Source organism: Chanodichthys erythropterus, chromosome 14, assembly GCF_024489055.1.
Source record: "Chanodichthys erythropterus isolate Z2021 chromosome 14, ASM2448905v1, whole genome shotgun sequence".
Lineage (NCBI taxonomy): Eukaryota > Metazoa > Chordata > Actinopteri > Cypriniformes > Xenocyprididae > Chanodichthys > Chanodichthys erythropterus.
The window spans coordinates 38,935,838-38,957,753 of NC_090234.1; the positions used below are offsets into that span (position 1 = coordinate 38,935,838).

At 36.9% G+C, this 21,916-nt stretch overlaps 1 protein-coding gene across 3 annotated transcripts in view; it reads right to left on the reverse strand.

The window, feature by feature from the left end:
- Window positions 1–21,916, reverse strand: part of pard3bb (par-3 family cell polarity regulator beta b) — a 433,139-nt gene that overhangs the window by 300,541 nt on the left and 110,682 nt on the right. For all 3 annotated transcript variants that reach the window (XM_067410020.1, XM_067410021.1, XM_067410022.1), the window contains one exon: window positions 835–908. In XM_067410020.1, coding sequence (XP_067266121.1) covers window positions 835–908 — 74 coding nt within the window. The remainder of the gene's footprint in view (window positions 1–834; window positions 909–21,916) is intronic.

A 21,916-nucleotide genomic window follows, 5' to 3' on the forward strand; every position in this document is an offset into this window, starting at 1 on the left:
TGGGGCTATTCTAGATGAGCATTTTATTGAAGGAGAAGGAGAAAAAAAAAAATGAGCAAATGAATGAAAATGCAACAAAAGAGGAGGGACGCTTATAAAAAAAGACAAAATAGTGAATCAATGTCTTGCTGCTGGTTTCAGTCTGGAAGCCTTAATGGAAACCTTGAGACAAAGACCTTCTGCAAAATAACCAGCAACAACAACAGCGACAAAAAACCTTTCTAAATTTTCATTAAGAATAAGTTACAATGCACTGAGAACCTTCTGGTTTAAGAATGTTTTCAGCTGAATATCTTTTTAAAGGTGATGTGTGTCCGGCGACGTGATTGAAAACAGCATCAATCACCATTTGTGGCTTAGAAAACAAACTATAGCTTTAACATATTACATTGTAACTCAACATTTTCAAAGTTTAATGTGAATGTACAGCAATGTTTAATACATTTGGAAAAATCTCAGTGATAAAGTCATTTTCCATAAGTAATCATAACCACACTAAAAACAGTGAAGACCAGTTTGGTTCCTATTGATTGTTGTGTGTAGATCAGCTTGAATATTGTAGTCACGATGGCTGGATAACAAAACTCTGCATGAAAACATATCTTATAAGAGCAATAGGATGCAATGAGGTGCTTTTAACTGCCATATGAGCTGGACATCACCTGTATGTCCTGCTTAGCTGTTCTAGATGTTTCCAGCACGGTCCATCAGGTTTTAAGTTTTTACAGCAGCATACATTGATTGAATATTAGACATAATGGTGATCTGTAATAATAATTTTTGGCTGTTATATTCTTATGTGACGATGCTTTGAATGTGTCATTGTGGTTTTACCATGGCTCTGCCATCTTCCATCTGAGGAGGTCCAAGAGCAGAATCGCTACTGCTCCGTACCAGCAGAGGAGTGCCTGAAAAACACACATAAAATAAAATATAAAACATTAATAAAACAAAAAGTTTTTTTATATATAAAACTACATATTTTTATGTTTAGTAGAATTATATGTAGGGAAATGCTATATATAGTAGGTATATTACTGTTCAAATTTACACATCTGAATGTTTTTTAAAGAGGTGGTTGAATATGATTTATTTATTTATTTATTTATTTTTTAAGTTAGTGTGTAATGTTGCTGTTAGAGCATAAACAACATCTGCAAGTTATGACGCTCAAAGTTCAAAGCAAAGGGAAATACTTTCTTTTAAAGAATTCGCCGTTTAAAGGTGCCCTAGAATGAAAAATCGAATTTATCTTGGCATAGTTGAATAACAAGAGTTCAGTACATGGAATTGACATACAGTGAGTCTCAAACTCCATTGTTTCCTCCTTCTTATATAAATCTCTTTTGTTTAAAAGACCTCCGAAGAACAGGCGAATCTCAACATAACACTGACTGTTACGTAACAGTCAGGATCATTAATATGTACGCCCCAATATTGGCATATGCCAGCCCATGTTCCCAACATTATGAAAGGCATTAGACAAGGGAAGAACGGGATCTGGATCTGTGCAGAGCTGAATCATCAGACTAGGTAAGCAAGCAAGGACAATAGCAAAAAATGGCAGATGGAGCGATAATTACTGACATGATCCATGATATCATGATATTTTTAGTGATATTTGTAAATTGTCTTTCTAAATGTTTTGTTAGCATTTTGGTAATGTACTGTTAAATGTGGTTAAAGTTACCATCGTTTCTTACTGTATTCACAGAGACAAGACAGTCGTTATTTTCATTTTTAAACACTTGCAGTCTGTATAATTCATAAACACAACTTCATTCTTTATAAATCTCTCCAACAGTGTGTAATGTTAGCTTTAGCCACAGAGCACTATCAAACTCATTCAGAATCAATGTAAACATCCCAATAAACACTGTACTTACGAGATTAGACATGCTGCATGGTGAACACTTTGTAAAGATCCATTTTGAGGGTTATATTAGCTGTTTAAACTTTTTATGTTATTTAAGGCAAGCGCAAGCTCTTGGGGCGTGGAGCACAGCATTTAAAGGGCCACACACCCTGAATCGGCTCATTTCTAATTATGCCCCAAAATAGGCAGTTAAAAAAATGAATTAAAAAAAAAAAAAAAATCTATGGGGTATTTTGAGCTGAAACTTCACAGACACATTCAGGGGACACCTTAGACTTATATTACATCTTTTAAAAAAAAGTTCTAGGGCACCTTTAAGGACTACAACAAATGGCTGGTAGGGACTACAACAAGCTTCTTCCCGGGTTAGTGACATCACTAACCCTAAAATTTACATACACCTGCCACAGAGAATATGCAACAAAGGGGGTGAGGCCATGTTGAGCTGCTTTACGCTGCATTCACATGGGGCGTCGGCGTTAATGCTAGATGGAGGGCATGTCTGAAACTTGCGTTGATGTGACCATTATAGTGATAACAGCCAATCACATTACTTTCCGGTGTTGCATGAACGCAATTGGCTAGCAACTGCTTTAGAGTGTTTGCATAATGCGATCTGATTGGCTGAAATCTTCGACTTCTGCCGCTTGCAACGTGAGTGAAGCAATGCGACGGAACCCACAATTCAGTTCGGCAGTGCATGACGTCACCCATTCAAAGTAAACGAGAAGCGTTAATGCCTACGCCCCGTGTGAATGCAGCATTAGAGAAGAAGAATAGTTGTTGCAGTAGAGTGTTGTTGCCATGCCATCATTTTACACCAGACTGCTTAACAAACGAGGGTCAATTCAATGCGGGATTTGCACAAAAGATTAACATGACGGCACATGCTAGTCGATGAGTTGAATCAACTCCATAAATTTATCCACTAAGCATTCAGAAACATCCAGTTGCATTCTAAAAGTTGTAACTTCTTCCTGAGTCTCTCCGTCAGTTAAATTTAATTACTGACAATAATCATTTTGGCTGAGTGAGATTCTCCAGCTTTGTTGTTGTTGAGCAACCAAAGTGCGAACTGTTAAAGCTCCGCCCTCTTCTGGAAAGCGACCGGGAGCAGCAGCTCATTTGCATTTAAAGGGACACAAAAACAGCATTTTTTCCTCACACCCAAATAGGGGCAAATTTGACAAGCTATTATAAATGATCTGTGGGGTATTTTGAGCTGAAACTTCACAGACACATTCTGGGAACACCTGAGACTTGTATTACATCTTGTAAAAAGAAGCATAACAGGTCCCCTTTAACTAAATTCTTACTATGTTGTTCTTCTTAGAGGTGTATTATACATTTGGAGTCTACAGTTTAGTTGGAATGATATATTCTCCACTCAATATTCTGTGTCTCCCAGGAACACATCACATTTTGAACATCATATGTTGTGACGTTTTTCATAATTATCTCCTCTTCATACTGCGTTTCATGACTGGACATGAGTGTTTGTTGTCTTATCAGCTACATTCCTCCGGCTCAGAAGCAGAAGCTGACTCTGAACCTCGAGTTAAACACAGTTTACATCTCACTTATTCACACTTCAGTGGAGTAGGGGCACGTCAAGCACCCTGCAAGAGTGAGGGAGGAAAAAACTGACAGCGTTTCAAGAAGGTTTAAGGGAATATTTTGTTCTTTTTCTGCACAGCAAACAGCGGCTGTCTGGGTGTCAGAGGCTCTGACATGACACTTTGTAAATTCCAGTCAGCTGCCTCCCTCAAGCACGCCGCATACATTTTCAGACCTGTTGCCTTCCATCAATGGTTTAAAACACCTTTAACTGTGCAGGTGGGCAACAGTTCTCACCACACAAGACCCCATATGACTCTCTGCTGATATTTCAACTGAATAAAAAATACCCAAAATTGGTTACCTTGTTCCTAAAATATAAAAGGAAGCTATAGGCCTACACTTTCATGTATAAATTATATGACTAATAAGGAGAAAAAGACTTTCCTTAGTACAGCAGGGGGTCAGCAGTGTGCCCAGCCTAACTCATCTTAGAGTCTCCATTCAAACCTGAACATTCTCACAATCTCTAAACTCACTCTCCACTTCCTACTAAAGCTCAGGATCTACGGGATAAAAGTCCCCAGGGCTGCCCCTCGGCCATGCTTTCAACACAACTATAAGTATACAACATTCTCTTCCAGACCTCCAGCTGTTCAGAGAGACAGCCAGTGTGCTGCTCCTCTCCATTCAGTCAATTACGTCTAACAACCAGCCCAACAGAGGAGCATGACTTCATAATGACTTCAGTAGAATGATCCTAATATAACGGCTCATGGGCATGAATACAAATAAACAATTTTAATAAAGGAACACGTAAACTAAAAGAGAGGACATTGTGTTAACCACTGGACTGTGCTCTAATTCATGATCTATCCAATGCTCTATATTTCAGAAGAACCCATATAGAAATATCAATCATTAAAGGGTTAGTTTACCCAAAAATGAAAATAATGTCATTTATTACTCACTTTCATGTCGTTCCACACCCGTAAGTCCTTCGTTAATCTTCAGAACAAAAATTATAAAGATATTTTTGTTGAAATCCAATGGCTCAGTGAGGCCTCCATAGCCAGCAATGACATTTCTTCTCTCAAGATCCATAAAGGTACTAAAAACATATTTAAATCAGTTCATGTGAGTACAGTGGTTCAATATTAATATTATAAAGTGAAGAAAAAACAAAATAACGACTTATTTAGTGATGGCCAATTTCAAAACACTGCTTCATGAAGCTTCGGAGTGTTATGATTCGTCTGTGTCGAATCATGATTCGGATCACGTGTCAAACCGCCAAACTGCTGAAATCACGTTACTTTTGCGCTCCGAACCGCTGATTCGACACACTGATTCATTATGCTCTGAAGCTTCCTGAAGCAGTGTTTTGAAATCGGCCATCTCTATTTAAGTCGTTATTTTATTTTTTTGGTGCACCAAAAATATTCTCATCGCTTTATAATATTAATATTGAACCACTGTACTCACATGAACTGATTTAAATATGTTTTTAGTACCTTATCTTATGGATCTTGAGAGAGGAAATGTCATTGCTCCCTATGCAGGCCTCACGGAGCCATCGGATTTCAACTAAAATATCTTAATTTGCATTCCGGAGATGAACTAAGGTCTTACGGGTGTGGAACGGCATGAGGGTGAGTAATAAATGACAGAATTTTCTTTTTTGGGTGAACTAACCCTTTAATGTAATAGCTAATTGACAGCAGCAGGTTTATTAGGCTGCCGTCACTTTAAGACCTGATATACATGACGCAGATCTGACAAAATAGATTTTCTCCCAAATCTTTACAGTTATTTATGTTTTGAACTCATTTTACGAGGATACTTGCCAAAGACAGGCATTTTGACATAATGTGTTTATTGTCCGTTCCTGTGAGATAAGCAAAATAGACATCAATGCAGTTCTGGCACGCTGTCTGTGAAGCGACTTCCTGTGCGCATATTTTGAGTGTACGTGTTTACAGAAAGCCACCTCACAGACAAAGCGCTCGAACCGCACTGAGTTTGCATTAAACAATAAAAATGTATCTAAAAAAATTAATGTGTAAATAATTAATGTGTTAAAACAGCCCTAAATATAATCCAAAAATAAAATATAAATATTTCCATTCAAATAATATATTAACATTGTGAATTATTATATTATATTATATCGTATTATATTATATTATATTATATTATATTATATTATATTATATTATATTATATTATATGAGACTAAACAACTAATTTAGACCGTCAAAGCAGGGATATGTTGTTTGAAGAATTAGATGGTGTAATTACAACATCTACCAACAGACCCTGGGTGTGCAGCCCTGCTCCATACTCTTTTGTTCCTATATGAATTCCTGTATTATAAGATTATTTCCTTTCTTTTCATTCTCTTGTAGAAAGAATAAAGTTCTTCCTCAAGCAGGAATTAAATTCAGATGGCAATCACCCAAAGAGACAGTGAAAAGGAACTGAACCATGGCTGTGGATTTATGAAACCGTCATCCTGAGTTTTTCTCATCATCAGACAGAAAAAAAAGCAGACAGCGAGAGTGAGAGAGAGAAAGAGAAAAAGATACAGCCAGACAGAACTGTAAGGATCTCCACTGGCGGTCGAAAGGGCCTTCCTGTGGGGCTTGTCTCTGTCAGAGAGTGTGTGGATCTCTGCTATAAGCCATTCTAATCAAAACACTTCAATACAAAGCACTGACACCCTGAACAAATGAGTCACTATAAGACTGACAATAAAACAGAATGAGAACAACTATTTACAGTAACCACTATAAATAAAATCACATTCAAAGTCTGAGTATCACCCATATAAAGAAGCTTAGGTCAACATTAAAGGTGAAGTGTGGCATTTAATTATTTATTTATTTTTAAATGTAAAAATACTCCTATCCCAAGTCATTGTGCACATACAAATATACAGAATTAAATTGATTCTAATGGAAAGTGTAAATATTGCAGCTCTGTAGTTTGTTTGCCTTTAAAAACACTTCAACGAAGCTGTATCCTATACTATTTTCTCCTAAATTCAAGTTAATTATAGTCAAAGTGTCTTGAAAAAAGAAAAAAAAACTTTTCATTATTTTTCTCCCTTTGGCAGACCCTCATAATTAATTCAACCGTTTTTGATACTGTACCTTTAAGATGTCTAAAGAGCCTCTGTTCTGATTGGCCAGACTTTTTTGCATTGGGTAAAATTCACAATGTATTTAAATCATGATGGACCAATTTATGAATAATAGGTGTTCATATGTGAATACAGGTGATTACTGATTTCCATCTCTCCTTTGAAACTCACTGCAAAAAAAAAAAAAGAACAAAAAAAAAAGAAAAGAAAAGAAAAGAAAAGAAAAGAAAAGAAAAGAAAAGAAAAGAAAAGAAAAGAAAAGAAAAGAAAAGAAAAGAAAAGAAAAGAAAAGAAAAGAAAAGAAAAATTTCACTCAGCATTTCGGTCTTGTTTTTCATTAAATATCTAAACATGCTTAAATCAAGATACATTTACTTGAGAAGCAAAATTACTTAAGATATTAAGATCCTGGTTTTCTGAAAAATGTATCAAAATATCTGCCAAAAAAAAAAGTATTTAAAAGGAAAGTTCACACAAAAATGGACATTATCCCATGATTTACTCACCCTCAAGCCATTCTAGGTGTATATGACTATCTTCTTTCAGACAAACGCAATCAGAGTTATATTAAAATATATTCTGGCTTTTCCAAGCATTATAATGGTAGTAAATGGCCATTATTCGAAGCCCAAAAAGTGCATCCATCCATCACAAGAGTAATCCATATGGCTCCAGGGGGTTAATAAAGGCCTTCAGAAGCAAAGCAATGGGTTTTGTGAGAAAAATAAAAAATTTTAATATGGATATTTTTCTTACAAAAACCAATCGCTTCACTTCAGAAGGCATTTATTAACCCCCTGGAGCCATGTGGATTACTTTTATGATGGATGGATGCATGCACTTTTTTGGGCTTCAACATCTTGATTGGCATTCATTACCATTATAAAGTTTGGAAGAGCCAGGATATGTTTTAATATAACTCCGATTGTGTTCGTCTGAAAGAAGATAGTCATATACAGTACACCTAGGATGGCTTGAGGGTGAGTAAATCATTGGATAATAATAATTTCTGGGTGAACTATCCCTTTAAAGAGAATTTTATTTCTTGATTTCGGCAAAAACGTACTTAATTTTTACAAATCTTTAAGAAAAAAAGACATTTTTCATCAAAAGACATCATAATTTTGCTTCTCAAGTAAATGCATCTTAATTTAAGAGTGTTTAGATATTTGTAGTAGTAAACGAGACAAAAATACTGGATAAGAAAACCCTTTTTTCAGTGATTTTGCTGCCTACTTCCTATCTACTTCAACCCATCAGCCCATTTCTCAATGTTCTAGATCTAAAACACGCCTGAGTTAAGCACCTTTCCATCATCATATGAACAGTGGAATCTATGTTCAGCAGCCCTCCATTAAGCATCAGAGTTAAGCAGCTATGTCCCGCAATGACAAGGAACAAGAGTGAACACCTTAAGCACAATTAGAAAGACTGGCCTTCCTTCTCATAGTTCCTCAGCATCCATCACTCTCAGTCATGAGCGATTAGCCTTGCGTGATGGTTTCACTGGATGTGCGCAAGACTCCATCTTTGACTGATTTGGCAGCACTAGCTTATTCCTCATTCTCAGATCATGCTGCTCCATTTCCTATTGGTCAGACAAGAGCCGAAGGCCATTAAAGTAGAGGGTAAAGGATGGCGTGTCAGCAACATGATGAGTGTAGATTTAGACTCACGGGATCAAGGCAGATGGAGACAAGAGGGACGTTCTGCTCAGTGGTCTTAAACTGTAGACCTGAGGGTCTTTACTCATCACGGTTTCTCTTCTATCTTTATCTCTTGATTGTTGAATTACTTACTTTTACTTATATATTGTTGGTTATGTGTACAAATACAAGAGAAGTGAAGACAGTGGAATACAGTCAATTGTGAAAATCATGTGCAACTAATATCACCTAGACTTGCCTTTATCAGAATAATTTTGTGCCATGTAAAATCAGTCAATGATGAGCTGCCAGCTCAGAATAAAAGGATCCGACGGGTCAGTGAGGATATAATGAAAAGCTAAAATGATACTACAGACTCAGCCTTAGGATATCAAACCCCTGGGGTCTCACAAAGCCAACAGAAAATGTATAGACATATGTCAAAAATATTTGCAGGGTCAAGTATTGATCCTGATTGAAAGAACACCCTGGATGCACTTAAATTTGGAGCTATTGATGAAACCCAACCAAAATCAATGTTATTTTCAATGTCATCATTGAGGGAGGGGTGGTAACCATATTGTTAGAAAAAACAAACTTATTTATTTAAGTTACTTACTGGCACTTAAAGGTCCCATGGCATGAAAATTTCACTTTATTTTAAAAGGTGCCCTAGATTTAAAAATTGAATTTACCTCGACATAGTTGAACAACAAGAGTTCAGTACATGGAAATGACATACAGTGAGTCTCAAACACCATTGTTTCCTCCTTCTTGTGTAAATCTCATTTGTTTAAAAGACCTCCGAAGAACAGGCGAATCTCAACAAAACACCGACTGTTACGCAACAGTCGGGGTGTACGCCCCCAATATTTGCATATGCCAGCTCATGTTCAAGAATCAAGACATTAGACAAGAGCAGTATTAATGTCTGTAGCTGTGCACAGCTGAATCATCAGACTTTATGCAGGTAAGCAAGCAAGGAAAACAGCGAAAAATGGCAGATGGAGCATAATAACTGACATGATAACATGATATTTTTAGTGATATTTGTAAATTGTCTTTCTAAATGTTTGATTAGCATGTTGCTAATGTACTGTTAAATGTGGTTAAAGTTACCATCGTTTCTTACTGTATTCACGGAGACAAGAGCTGTCGCTATTTTCATTATTAAACACTTGCAGTCTGTATAATTCATAAACACATCTTCATTCTTTATAAATCTCTCCAACAGTGTAGCATTAGCCGTTAGCCACGGAGCACTATCAAACTCATTCAGAATCACATGTAAACATCCAAATAAATACCATACTTACGCGATTAGACATGCTACATGACGAACACTTTGTAAAGATCCGTTTTGAGGGTTATATTAGCTGTGTAAACTTTGTTTATGCTGTTCAAGGCAAGCGCGAGCCCCGTGGGCGGGGAGCGCGAGCATTTAAAGGGGCCGCACAGCATGAATCGGCTCATATTTAATGATGCCCCAAAATAGGCAGTTAAAAAAATTAATTAAAAAAAAATCTATGGGGTATTTTGAGCTGAAACTTCACAGACACATTCAGGGGACACCGTAGACTTATATTACATCTTGTAAAAAAAACGTTTGATGGCACCTTTAACATTAATATGTTCCCCTAGCCTGCATATGGTCCCCCAGTGGCTAGAAAAGGTGATGGGTGTAAACCAAGCCCTGGATATTTTGCTTTGCATTTGAGAAAATGAAAGCTCAGACAACCCAATCTGGAATCTTCCCTATATGTCGTCATACGGGGAAAGGTTACCTCCCCTTTCTCTGCTTTGCCAGCCCATGAGAAAATGAGCTACTACAGTGAGATTCGAGCACACTATTCTTTTTTTTCCTCGAGAGACATCATGGCTTGCAAACGAGCGAAGCATGGCAGTTGCTCAGTGTTTGGATGTACAAATGAACACCTTAGTATTTTTTTAGTTCCTTCATCTGAGCCTATGAAGAAACAGTGGGTTAATTTTATTTTCTCTGATAATGTGCCAATACAACTTCCCATAGTTTTGTATGTCTGCGCCACACATTTCACTGACGACTGTTTCCTCAACGTGGGCCAATACAGCCCAGTTACTGTCGCTAATGTAAAGGTAGTCAGCATCAAGTGTGTGTGTGAAAACACTGTAACGCGAGTGTTGTACATTTCTTTGTTGTTTGGATAACCGTTCTGCTGTTGGTGTTATGGCGCACGCGATATCCACATTTGATGCTCGATGTAATTGTAATAAGAAAGATTGTAAAAACGTTTAAGATTTATGAAATATAAAATATGTAAACAAATAAATGATGTTGGCATTGTAGCACATTTTCCACAACGGCACCTATCCGAAAAGGTATTTGTAATAATGGCAGAGGACTAATTTAGTTGCGCTGGTTAGTGTCTATAGCTGATAATTATATATATAATATATATACGATCAGAGCAACATGAAGAGCAACAATGTAGGCTAGCATTAGCTACATGATAATAACTGTAACAGCATACATAAACCAACTAAAGTACCGTATCCAGTTTTAAACTAACCATTCGGAGACGTCCTGCTGTAGCTGCTGAGTTGCAACTTCTACATCCGGATTGAAAGCTGGAAAGACTGCATGTCTACAAGTCATTGCGATACATCTACTGTCAACATTAGCACATGGTACCGTAGCCGCAAGCTGGTTAAGGCCACACCCACCCTTCACCTTGCCCCGCCTCTCTCCTCCTCATTAGCATTTAAAGCTACAGACCCAGAAAGGGCACGTCCTGAGGAAAGCTCATTGTAGGACTGGCTTGTAGTGGCTGAAATTCTGCACCAAGGCTGAATTTCGGGAAAGACACTTCAGATACAGTACTAGGGACCACTTAGGCCTATATAAAAGCATCCAAAAAGTAGCATGACATGGGACCTTTAAGGAATACTAGCATACTGAATACTGTGATGTGTGCTTTTTTTATAGGCTACTATTTTACAATAGTAAGTAAAATAGACTGCATTATGTGAGAAATGGTCACTGAATTATTTGAAAAATAATGCACACCAGAGGAGTGCACACCTAATGCACACCTCAAGACATTGTTCAAATGTTTTATTTCAAAACATTAGCTAGGTTTTTGTCTTTAAAACGTTCTTCAGTGTAGGGCTAATTTCTTACGCATCTCATTCTCATCCCAAGCCTCCATTGCTAATTCCAAAATGTCATTTTAGAGCTAGTAAAGGAGGCTTGAGCCATTGATATGCAGACTAATGCAGTTATTAGAGAAAGAGATTGAGTAATTAAGCGTGTGTGAATTACCTCAGTCTGTGTGTCTCAATAGTGTTCAGCAGCAACGTTTCTACTAATAGTGAATTGCTTCAAGAACAGTGACGTTACTACCTTGCTACTGAGAAATGTCATGTAGCTTTTCAGTTGCAAAACTGATAAAGTCACAGGCAGAGCTGACAACAAGTTTCTATGTGCGTGCATGTGAGAGAGAGATCTTGAGAAAAAGAGAATGCTTTCCATGGACAATAAAACAATTTATTGGGGAAAAACATGGAAATAGTTTGACATTTTTATCATATTGTTAGTTATGTTTATTTACTTGGTCAGTGTCTTTGTGGGTTTTGGTTCATTTGCTGTTGTTTTAGGCCAATTTATCACCGATTTACCCCTCTCGACAACCTGAGAAAAAAAAAAAAAAAACCTGTCCAGGACCTTGGTCGGTTCCAATGTTCGGCACGGATTATCTTAACTTTACAGATAAAATCTTAATCTTCTCGATCTGTTCGCAGACACATCAGGGCCGCCTTGACGATATCAAACATGTCTGATATTTAGAATTTTAAATCTGGATGGTTATGACTATGATTACATCAGTACTTTCTCAATAACCAATGAGAGACAAGTCTAGAAGGAGATAGAGGTAAATGACAGAACTTTTGAGACAGCGACCGTAAAACAAGATGCTGTATAGCTCCATTGGACAGTGGAGATTGAGGAATGGCTTGTGGGAGTGTGGCAACAACAGAACTGCCTTTATAACGTGTCAATGAAAACGTACAACAACCGCACAGACAAAGAAGAGCTAGAGAGAAATCACCTTGGTTCTGCCGGCTAAGTGTAGAAAGCTGCTAGCGCTATTAGCTAACATTCTGTTGGTGTTGCAAAGCAACGGTAAACATTTTAGCCCTTGGTGGTGGACAGTAACTAAGTATTTTTACATTTTACTTTTTTTTTTACATTTTTCTTTACTTGAATATTTTTATTTTTAACAACTTTTCCTTTAACTTCACTACATTCCAAAGCATAAAATCATACTTTTTACTCCACTATATTTCATAAAACATATCATTACTCCTTGTTTTAAAATGAAGAAATTGTCACATGATCAGAGACGGAAAAGCGGTGTCCAATTCGTGCACAAACTGATTATTTTCAATCATCCTGTTAAATCGGTTCACAAATCACATCAACAATTCATTCACAAATTGGACTCATCGTATTGCAGATGTTCTCGAGTCAATAAATCATTGATTCAATGATCCGTTCAGAGCGACTCTCCAGTGAATAAATTTACTAGTCTGACTGAAAATTAGCCAAGAAATGGGGGGTCCTTTGAGTGCGTGCTGATGGTGAAAAGTAAGTTAGCCTACTAATGTTGAATTTTAGGATGAATTATTGTAACTGAAAATCATATTTAGGTCAGTTGTTTTTGAACTAAATCTGCCGTAAAAGGCGATCTGTTTAAGCCCACTGAAATGCTTTAATGCGGACACGTCCACATCAATGTGTCTACAGATCGTGATCTCGATTCAAACAGATGCAATCAAACTCACGTGACGCTTCAAATAGTGGTTGTATCGATTGCATCGTTACGGCACTAGGAGGCGACAAGTGACTGTTAAAATGTATTTGACATTGAATGATTAGTTATCATTAAATCATTCATTCAAACCCTTTTTTTTTATTAAATATTTTTAAATAGACTGCAGCAATTAATATTTTGTCCTCTAGTAAATAATTATACGCAATTATGTTTAGTTGTCTACTGAGGATCATGGGAGAATCATGATTTCTATTTGAAAGAAACAAATAAAAATCTTGATTCTCATTTTATCCAGAATCGTGTAACTCTAACACAAATTAAAATAAAACATGCACATTCATCTTCCCCGCTGCTGCAACAATTTTTTAAAATGTTATGTATTTAGCCCTATATGTAGGGCCCTATAATTTCCGTGATCACGGAATCGCGGAATCCATTCATAAAAACAAAATTTACTATATAACTCGGAATGTCACGGAATTTGTCAAATTTTTGATGAATGAATTAAAAGCAGGTCAGTACACGTAAATTAAATCGCGATATAGACTAGTGACTGAATATAAAACCGCAAAAAGACTATTTAAACATGAATCCTGCATGCCTGTGTGACAAATGAATAATGCGGAACCGCCTCACACACAATCGCGCGGGCGCACACACGCTGAAGCACGTGCGACGCTCGTGGTGTTTTCGTCCTCTGTCGTCTCACTATATGAATGCACGAATTCATTTGGGAAAAAATAAAACGGAATTTGGGAAAAAATAAAACGTATTTCATAGGGCCCTATATATGTTTCGGCAGTTTTTATATTGTTTGTCAACACACATTACATATTAGCCTATGTATCTGCATCCAATAATCCATACCGACTAGTGCTGGCTATTTGACAATTCATAATGATTTATAATTATTTTGAGCAATAGGATTATATAAAATATATAATATAAAATTAAATTATATAATATATATGGCCTATATAAAATTACAAAATAAACATTCAATCAATCAGTACTTTTGTACTTAAGTACATTAAAAATCAAGTAATTGACTCAAAATCAAGATAATTCACTCAAGTAATTGAAAAGGAGCACTAAATATTTTCACTTGAGTAATATTTTATGATACGTATCTGTACTTTTACTCAAGTAATTGATTTGTGTACTTCGTCCACCACTGGTAGTGTGTGATGTGTCACGATTTTAAAATCCTGTATGTGTATGTTTAATACTTGAGAGAATATCTGTAAAGACTTTCCTTATGTACGTGATGCAACCAGATTTCATAATGAGTCAGCATTTAAAAACTCCTGTATTTTTTACTTAATGCAACTGCTAAGATCATAAAACCAAAATTTAGGCTGTTATTCATGGAAAATCCCCTCTGCTGTACCTCTCAGGTTTCCGTCTGATTAAACACAGAAGAGACATCCTGACTTCCACCAGAACTCAGATGATGAACAGATGTCTTAATTTACAGTTACAGCCTGTCAATGAAGACAATGTTTTGTACACGCACTGTTAGTCCAGTTTAACGACATTTTACAAGATTTCTGCACATCATCACAGAGCCCCATGAACTATGGGAGTTTACAGTGATGTCACGGAACAATTCCCAAACACGTCAGAGATGATAAAAGCGTACAGGTTCGTCTGTGTAAAAGATAACCCCTCTGCCAGACATCCACACGCAGATCTTAACCACAAGGCCTCAGGTGACACTTTCCAGACGCCCTACAGTGGAAAAAGGCCTCTGAGCTAAACCATGTACTTCCTCTCTCCTTCATCTGACTCGTCTTAAATCACAATCAGTCGCCCTCTCTCTCCTGCTGTCTGTCTTTCGTGCCGTCCTATTTCTTTCCTTCGCATCCCTGCTTTTTCATCCCTCGTTCTCTCCCCCTGGCCCATCTCACGCCTGACAGCATGACAAATGCTGCGTTAGACACTCTGCTGCCATGTGGCCTGTTTCGGATTAGGCAGGAGATTGCGGCGGAGATGTTTACACTGTCCATCAGTGCCGGTACTTCAGCCAGACTGCAAGGTCAGGATGGAAGAGAGAGACCTGTGCACACGGTCAATGGGGAGAGGTTGAGAGTGCCAGAGGTAATTTAAAACAGCAACTCCTGAGGGACACATTACCCACAAGACCAACAAAGAGACACAAAGGTTAGAGACGGCGTCAATGAGAACAACATGGAGAAGCTTGAAAAGTACTGAGCGACATATCTCAAAACATATCTGAAGGCAACATCTTCATTTTTGAGTGAACTATACCTTTAATTACTGGTGTTTATCACTATATTTTCAATTTTAATGTATTAGCATTTCCTTATTTAATATTAAGGCAAGACATTACAACTATGAAACTAACAGTGTCTTATTAAACTGCCTTATATTTTAGCTTCCACTCTTTGTCTGCTGTATATTACAGGTCTAAACTCTCTTGAAATTCTCTCACCAACCTTAATTTTTTATCAGTATCCACATATTTTGCTTTGTAAAGAAGGCAATATTTATCTGCCATCAGATAAATACAAAAATCTGAAAATTTTGCTTTATGAATCCAACATGTCATCCATTTAACAGATTTACTCTCAAAGTCTGAATGCTTTGCAATTCAGATTAATCAAATAACACTTGTCCCAGTGTTTGATTTTTATTAAAACCAACAGATTTATTTTAGTTATGTCTAAAAGTTATTTCTTTTAGTAATAAGGTCACATTAAAACAGAAGACTTAGAAAAATGTATATTAATTATTTTTAAAAGCATTTTATGTGTAGATTTTATCGTTTTATCCTTTTTTTTCACTCCATATTTTAAACTATAACTTGTGAACAGAATATTTTTATTTTGTCATTTACCAAGCTCTAATTATTTTCAAATTATGTAAGAAGTTTGAAAATATACCGATCAGGTATATTTATAAATATACCACATTATAACCACATTCTTAATATTGTGTTGGTCCACCTTTTGCTGGCAAAAATAACCCTGACCCGTCAAGGCATGGACTCCGCCAGACCCCTGAAGGTGTGTTGTGGTATCTGGCACCAAGATGTTAGCAGCAGATCCTTTAAGTCCTGTAAGTTGCGAGGTGGAGCCTCCATGGATCGGACTTGTTTGTTCAGCACATCCCACAGATGCTCAATTGGATTGAGATCTGGGGAATTTGGAGGCCAATCCAAAACCTCAAACTCGTTGTTGTGCTCTTCAAACCATTTCTGAACCATTTTTGCTTTGTGGCAGGGCGCATTATCCTGCTGCAGTATTTCCCATGCATTAAAGTCCGCCACAGTCTCAAATTAGGCCTGTTGCGATATTTAAATAACCGATTGATAATTGCGCTCTTTTATACGGCAAAAAATGGGAGTCATAGAGCAAAAGAAATAGACTAGCACCAATTATGTTTTTGTGTACTATATTCAAAGTCATCTGAATCCATTTCATAGCTTCAAGTGAGGGACAGAAGAATATGTACATCGTTAACTTTAAGTTCAAGGAAACTCATCTTCCCTCCACTGCAGCTGTCAATCATTCTCTGTTCAGCACTCAAACAGCGCGTCGCGTTTGGTAATGACAGTAAGCAAGGTAAAACTCTCCAATATGATATATTCCCATTATATACTTGATATGTAGATAAAATGACTTAGATCGCACAACACAAGGACTATGAATTCGCGACACACGCACAATAACTGGAAATTAAAAGTGAGAAGAAACATATGATCAATAAACTGTTAGATGTAGATATACACAGGGATTCTCTTTGTGCCGTGAACTTTTCAATGCGTAGCACAGCGTAACTGCGCGCTGTGACTCCATATTGCTTTAAGCACATCATTCTGCACCCGGGATGCGCATAAGCGGTTTGTGCTGCTGTTTTGTCATTATCATGCCAATTAATCGGCATCATATTATGCTGATTATTAATAGCCTATTTTGTTCTGTCGTACCCATCATATCTTGTTGCCCCATTAAAAAGCTGCACAATACATTTAAAATAAACGTCTTAGTCTTCCATTATTATAAATACATACAATTCTTTACATTCGCATATAAATATAAATCTAATATAAATAGTTTTTTTTTTTTTTTTCATTTCATAAGAATACAAATAGTAATTTTAAACTTTATTAGCATATTTAGATTTGATAAAGTTGCTGTGCAAAGGTTGTTTTTTTTTTTTTTTTCCAAGAATTAGGCTAGCATAGTTTTTGCTGCTGAATTGTATAGTCACCTAGATTTTATTTATTTATTTATTTATTTTTTGGGGGGTTCAGACATTTTTTTTTATTTTTCTCTATAATGAAGTAGTGTGTTTAGTGCATTCTGGATTGTGTTTAACAAATCAAAGAGTCCATTAGTTCCACAAATACAGATGTATAGATACAGGCCCCCACTAATTATTGTAGAAATAAATTAATTCAACAAAGGTAACCTCTTTTGCAACATATTTTAATGGTTTAAATGTATCCTCTACATGTTTGACCACTTACGAACTATCATTTAGCCCACTGTATGTTGTGTACGTGACTAATGTGCCCTACCATCACTAATAAATAAATTACTTTTAGAGCACAAAATTGTTTACAAGAGAACAAATTTCTTCATTTATCAAGTCACTTAATTTTGCACTCAGAATGCACCAGATTTATGCATTTAAATTTTAAATGTACCCCCCTAGAGGGACCGATGTCCACCCACCACAGTCACACAAAATCCTGTGGGAAACACTGCTGTTGAAAGAGGCTATAGAATACTGTTTGCATGAAAGGGTGTACATGGTCTGCAACAATGCTTAGGTAGTTGGTACACGTCAAAGTAACATCCACATGGATGGCAGGACCCAAGGTTTCCCAGCAGAACATTGCTCAAAACATCACACTGCCTCCGCCAGCTTGCTTTCTTCTCGTTATGTGTCCTGATGCCATGTGTTCCCCAGGTAAGCAACAGACACGCACCCGGCCATCCCATGATGTAAAAGAAACCGTGAATTATCAGACCAAGCCACCTTTTTCCATTGCTCTGTGGTCCAGTTCTGATGCTCACGCGCCCACTGTTGGCTCTTCTGGCAGTGGACAGGGGGTCAGCATGGTCACCCTGACTGGTCTGCGGCTATGCAGCAGCACCATAAGCAACAAACTGTGATGCACTGTGTATTCTGACACCTTTCTATAAGAACCAGCATTGACTTCTTGAGCAATTTGAGCTACAGTAGCTCATCTGTTGGATCAAACCAGCCTTCGCTCCCCACGTGCATCAATGAGCCTTGGCCGCCCATAACCCTGTCGCCGGTTCACCACCGTTCCCTTCCTTTGACCACTTTTGATAGATACTGACCACTGCAGACAGGAACACCCCACAAGAGCTGCAGTTTTAAAGACACTCTGACCCAGTCCCTTGTCAAACTCGTTCAAATCCTTACGCTTGCCCATTTTCCCTGCTTCTAAAGGCTGATTTATACTTCTGTGTCGAGTGTAGCCCATAGGCTGTGTGTACCACGCATAGCCTACGATGTAGCCTGACGTGCAACTCTTCAAAAATGTAACAACGCATCAATTCTACGTGGACTGCAAGTGCTGTGATTGGTCTGCTAGAATCAGGTCCGTGTCAAAAACACTTGGAGAGAAGCTCTGTTTAACTGCCTACTAGTTGTCTGCATGCACGTCGACGCGGACAATGACGCAGAAGTATAAATGAAAACAGACACATAGCCTACGGCACAGAGGCTCCGGCGTAGATCCGACGCAGAAGTATAAATCAGCCTTAACACTTCAACTTTGAAGACAAAATGTTCACTTGCTGCCAAATATATTCCATCCACTAACAGGTGCCGTGATGAAGAGATAGTCAGTGTTATTCACTTCACCTGTCAGTCGTCATAATGTTATGGCTGATCGGTGTATTGTAAAAATTGTGTGTATTTATGACACATAAATTGTATAAATTGTAATTTCCACCACAATGCTATTAAACATAAAACATGATTTGAGATTTGATGGAAATGATGCCGTGGTGGAAATGTTCATGACTTTCAAAAAAAAAAAATAATAATAAATTTAATGATTAATATCCTGTTAGACATTGTTAACAGATTAATTAAACAAACTAGTGAGAGTTTGAAAAGTGTTTAGAGAGATTATTTATAAAAATGTCCACAAGGCCAAAAGTGCCCATAGTTGAAGAAACACCCATAAGCTCTGATCTGCGCTAGTAATTATTCAGCAGCCCAACAATGTCACTTCCTCTCAAAATGAGCATTTCCAATTTTCACATGCCAACTATTTCCAACTGAAGAATGCAGAGCAACTTTAGCGTTTCTCTAACTTAATATTAAAAGTGAGCCCCATGAGTGATGAGAACTGTCTAACAGCTGCTCCAGTGTGACAAACTAATTAAAGTCTTTCAACTAAAGTCTTTTTCATGCTTTAACTCAAGCATTCTAATGCCAAACATTTAACGTGCTGAATGTTTAAATGCGTCTGAAAGACACAACCTCTCCCTCCCAACGGCTCACGTCTCATTAGATATCACTGAAATAGATGTGGAACAACCACAAGCATGTCTGCTGTAATAAAACAAACAATGTCCCTTTCTAACAGAAGATAAGCAATGAATTAAATACTGCAGTTCAGTCAACAGACAAAAAGAAGAAAAGCTTAATATGTCTAATGTCCTGACCAGAACCAGAGCTGCCGAATGAACCTTCTGCCAAACTACACAGATAAAAACATTTCAAGCACACTATGAAGTGCATAGGATGTGAGCATGTGGGGAAAACTGTGTGTACTCACTGACAGACTCCAGATGACACTGCTGGTCTCAATAGACCTCTGGGCATACTTATCAAAGCAGACATCACTAGTGCAAACATATGTGTGCTAAACAGCCCACAGTGCCATAACAACATCCCTTCAAATCAAATTAAAATGATCTATGAGTTCATATACTCACTGATTGAACTTGTAAACAGCCACTTCTGGCATACCATTACCCAAAAAAAAAAAAAGACGACAACGCTGGCAAAACCATGAGGCATTTGCTTTACTCTAAGGAGTAAATAGTCCCTCATAGACCCTCTGTACATACAAACAAGGTACAAAAGTCTAAAGCAACTAATGAAATTGCTTATATTTTAAATCATATAAATATAAGTGGATGTGCCTAGAGAGAGAATGCACATTTCATTCGGATTACATATTCAGAGAGTAGCTTATTTATTTTCGTTTTGAATTATTTAATTTAAAAGTAGACATTTCAAGTGTTCTATAGATATATTTCTCATGTCTGTGAAGCAAGCAGCCTGTACGCTGAGTTTCGGTTCATTTAGCCTATAAAACACGCTCCAGTTCACGTGCAAGTGATCGCGCTGGCGCCTCCTTGTCATGATTATATTCTCTGCTACATTTGCTTCTTATATATTAAATCCAGGCAATTGGTTGATGAAACATTGATTAAAATTAAGATACAATTTTTACCAAATGAAATTCACTTTAAAGAAAGACTTTCTTTGTTTTACAAAACAAAACAAAAGTGGTCAAAATCATGTCTGACCCACTCCATGTCTCCCGATATATTACACATCTTATGATGCTTTCTATCTTACTCATGCTGTTCACTTTTCATAATCAAATAGATGAAATTAAAAAAAGAACATTATAATTGGCCTATATAAATATAAATATGAAGTAATGCAGTAGTTACTTTCCCTGGTAATTAGTTACTTTTATAATGATGTAACTCAGTTACTATTTGAGAGAAGTAACTAATTACTTTTTTTTTTTTTTTTTTTTTTTTTTTAAGTAACATGCCCAATACTGGTTATTTATTATATACTTTCTCAGCCCTGAACCCCCACCCCCATTACACACAGTATTTAAGTAATTAAAATAATATCATATACATGCAACTATAGTAGTCAACATCTGAATTAGATCAAAAAAGTTCATCAAAGAAGAAGAAGGTCTTTAGTCGGGGGCAGCCATCTAATTTGTCACAATTATGTTTCATGAACTTTTAGTTTGTTTCTCTTCAGTCACCTGTTTCCTTTGTTCTAGTTTTAATAATAATTTCTATTTGAATCTTCTTCACCATCTTTGGACTAGGATGTGACAATTTCACAATTACTGTGTATTTAGTGTATTTTTGATTAAACAAATTTGGGACGGGTGAGCATAAGAGACTTTCCAAACATTAAAAAGAAAAAAATATATATATTATTGATCCCAAAAGTTTGAACTGCAGAGTATTACTGTAAATATTTCTTGTACTAATATTAACTGTGAATTACAAAGTGGCTTTAATATGTAGCAATAAATATATCTACAGGCTTAACTAACTTTAATTAATTTGCTAAACTGGATCCTCTCCATACTATTGCAATGACAAATTTGCCCTGAAGAGAAGATAAAACTGATAGTATAACTGGCCATAAATCTTTAAAAAAAATGCCCAATATAACGCCCCATGTGGCAACACTAAGAAAGCAATGAGTCCTTATATATTTTTAATGTTCTAACATGCTTTGTAATACATGCAACTACACATAAAAGCTAGCTAAAAGCAACTGCATTATCATACAGCATGCGTGATTTAGACTGTATAGTGAAATTCTACATCAAATTCAACCCTCCTCCTCTGCCCACCCAGCCAATGAACAATGAATTCAAAATGCTGAAAAAGATTTTTTTGCCTTTCTGCTTTGTGAATTAATTGTGGTAATAAAACAAACCTATAGAGCATAAAATGGTATTAGAGAGCTGCTCTGGTAACAGGGATTTCCCAGGTCATCATATAACTAAATGAAAGGTGGCTGATTGGATTGTGAAGACGTGTGCTCTTCCTCTGTTCATGGATGGCTGAGTGCTGAGCATTCATTT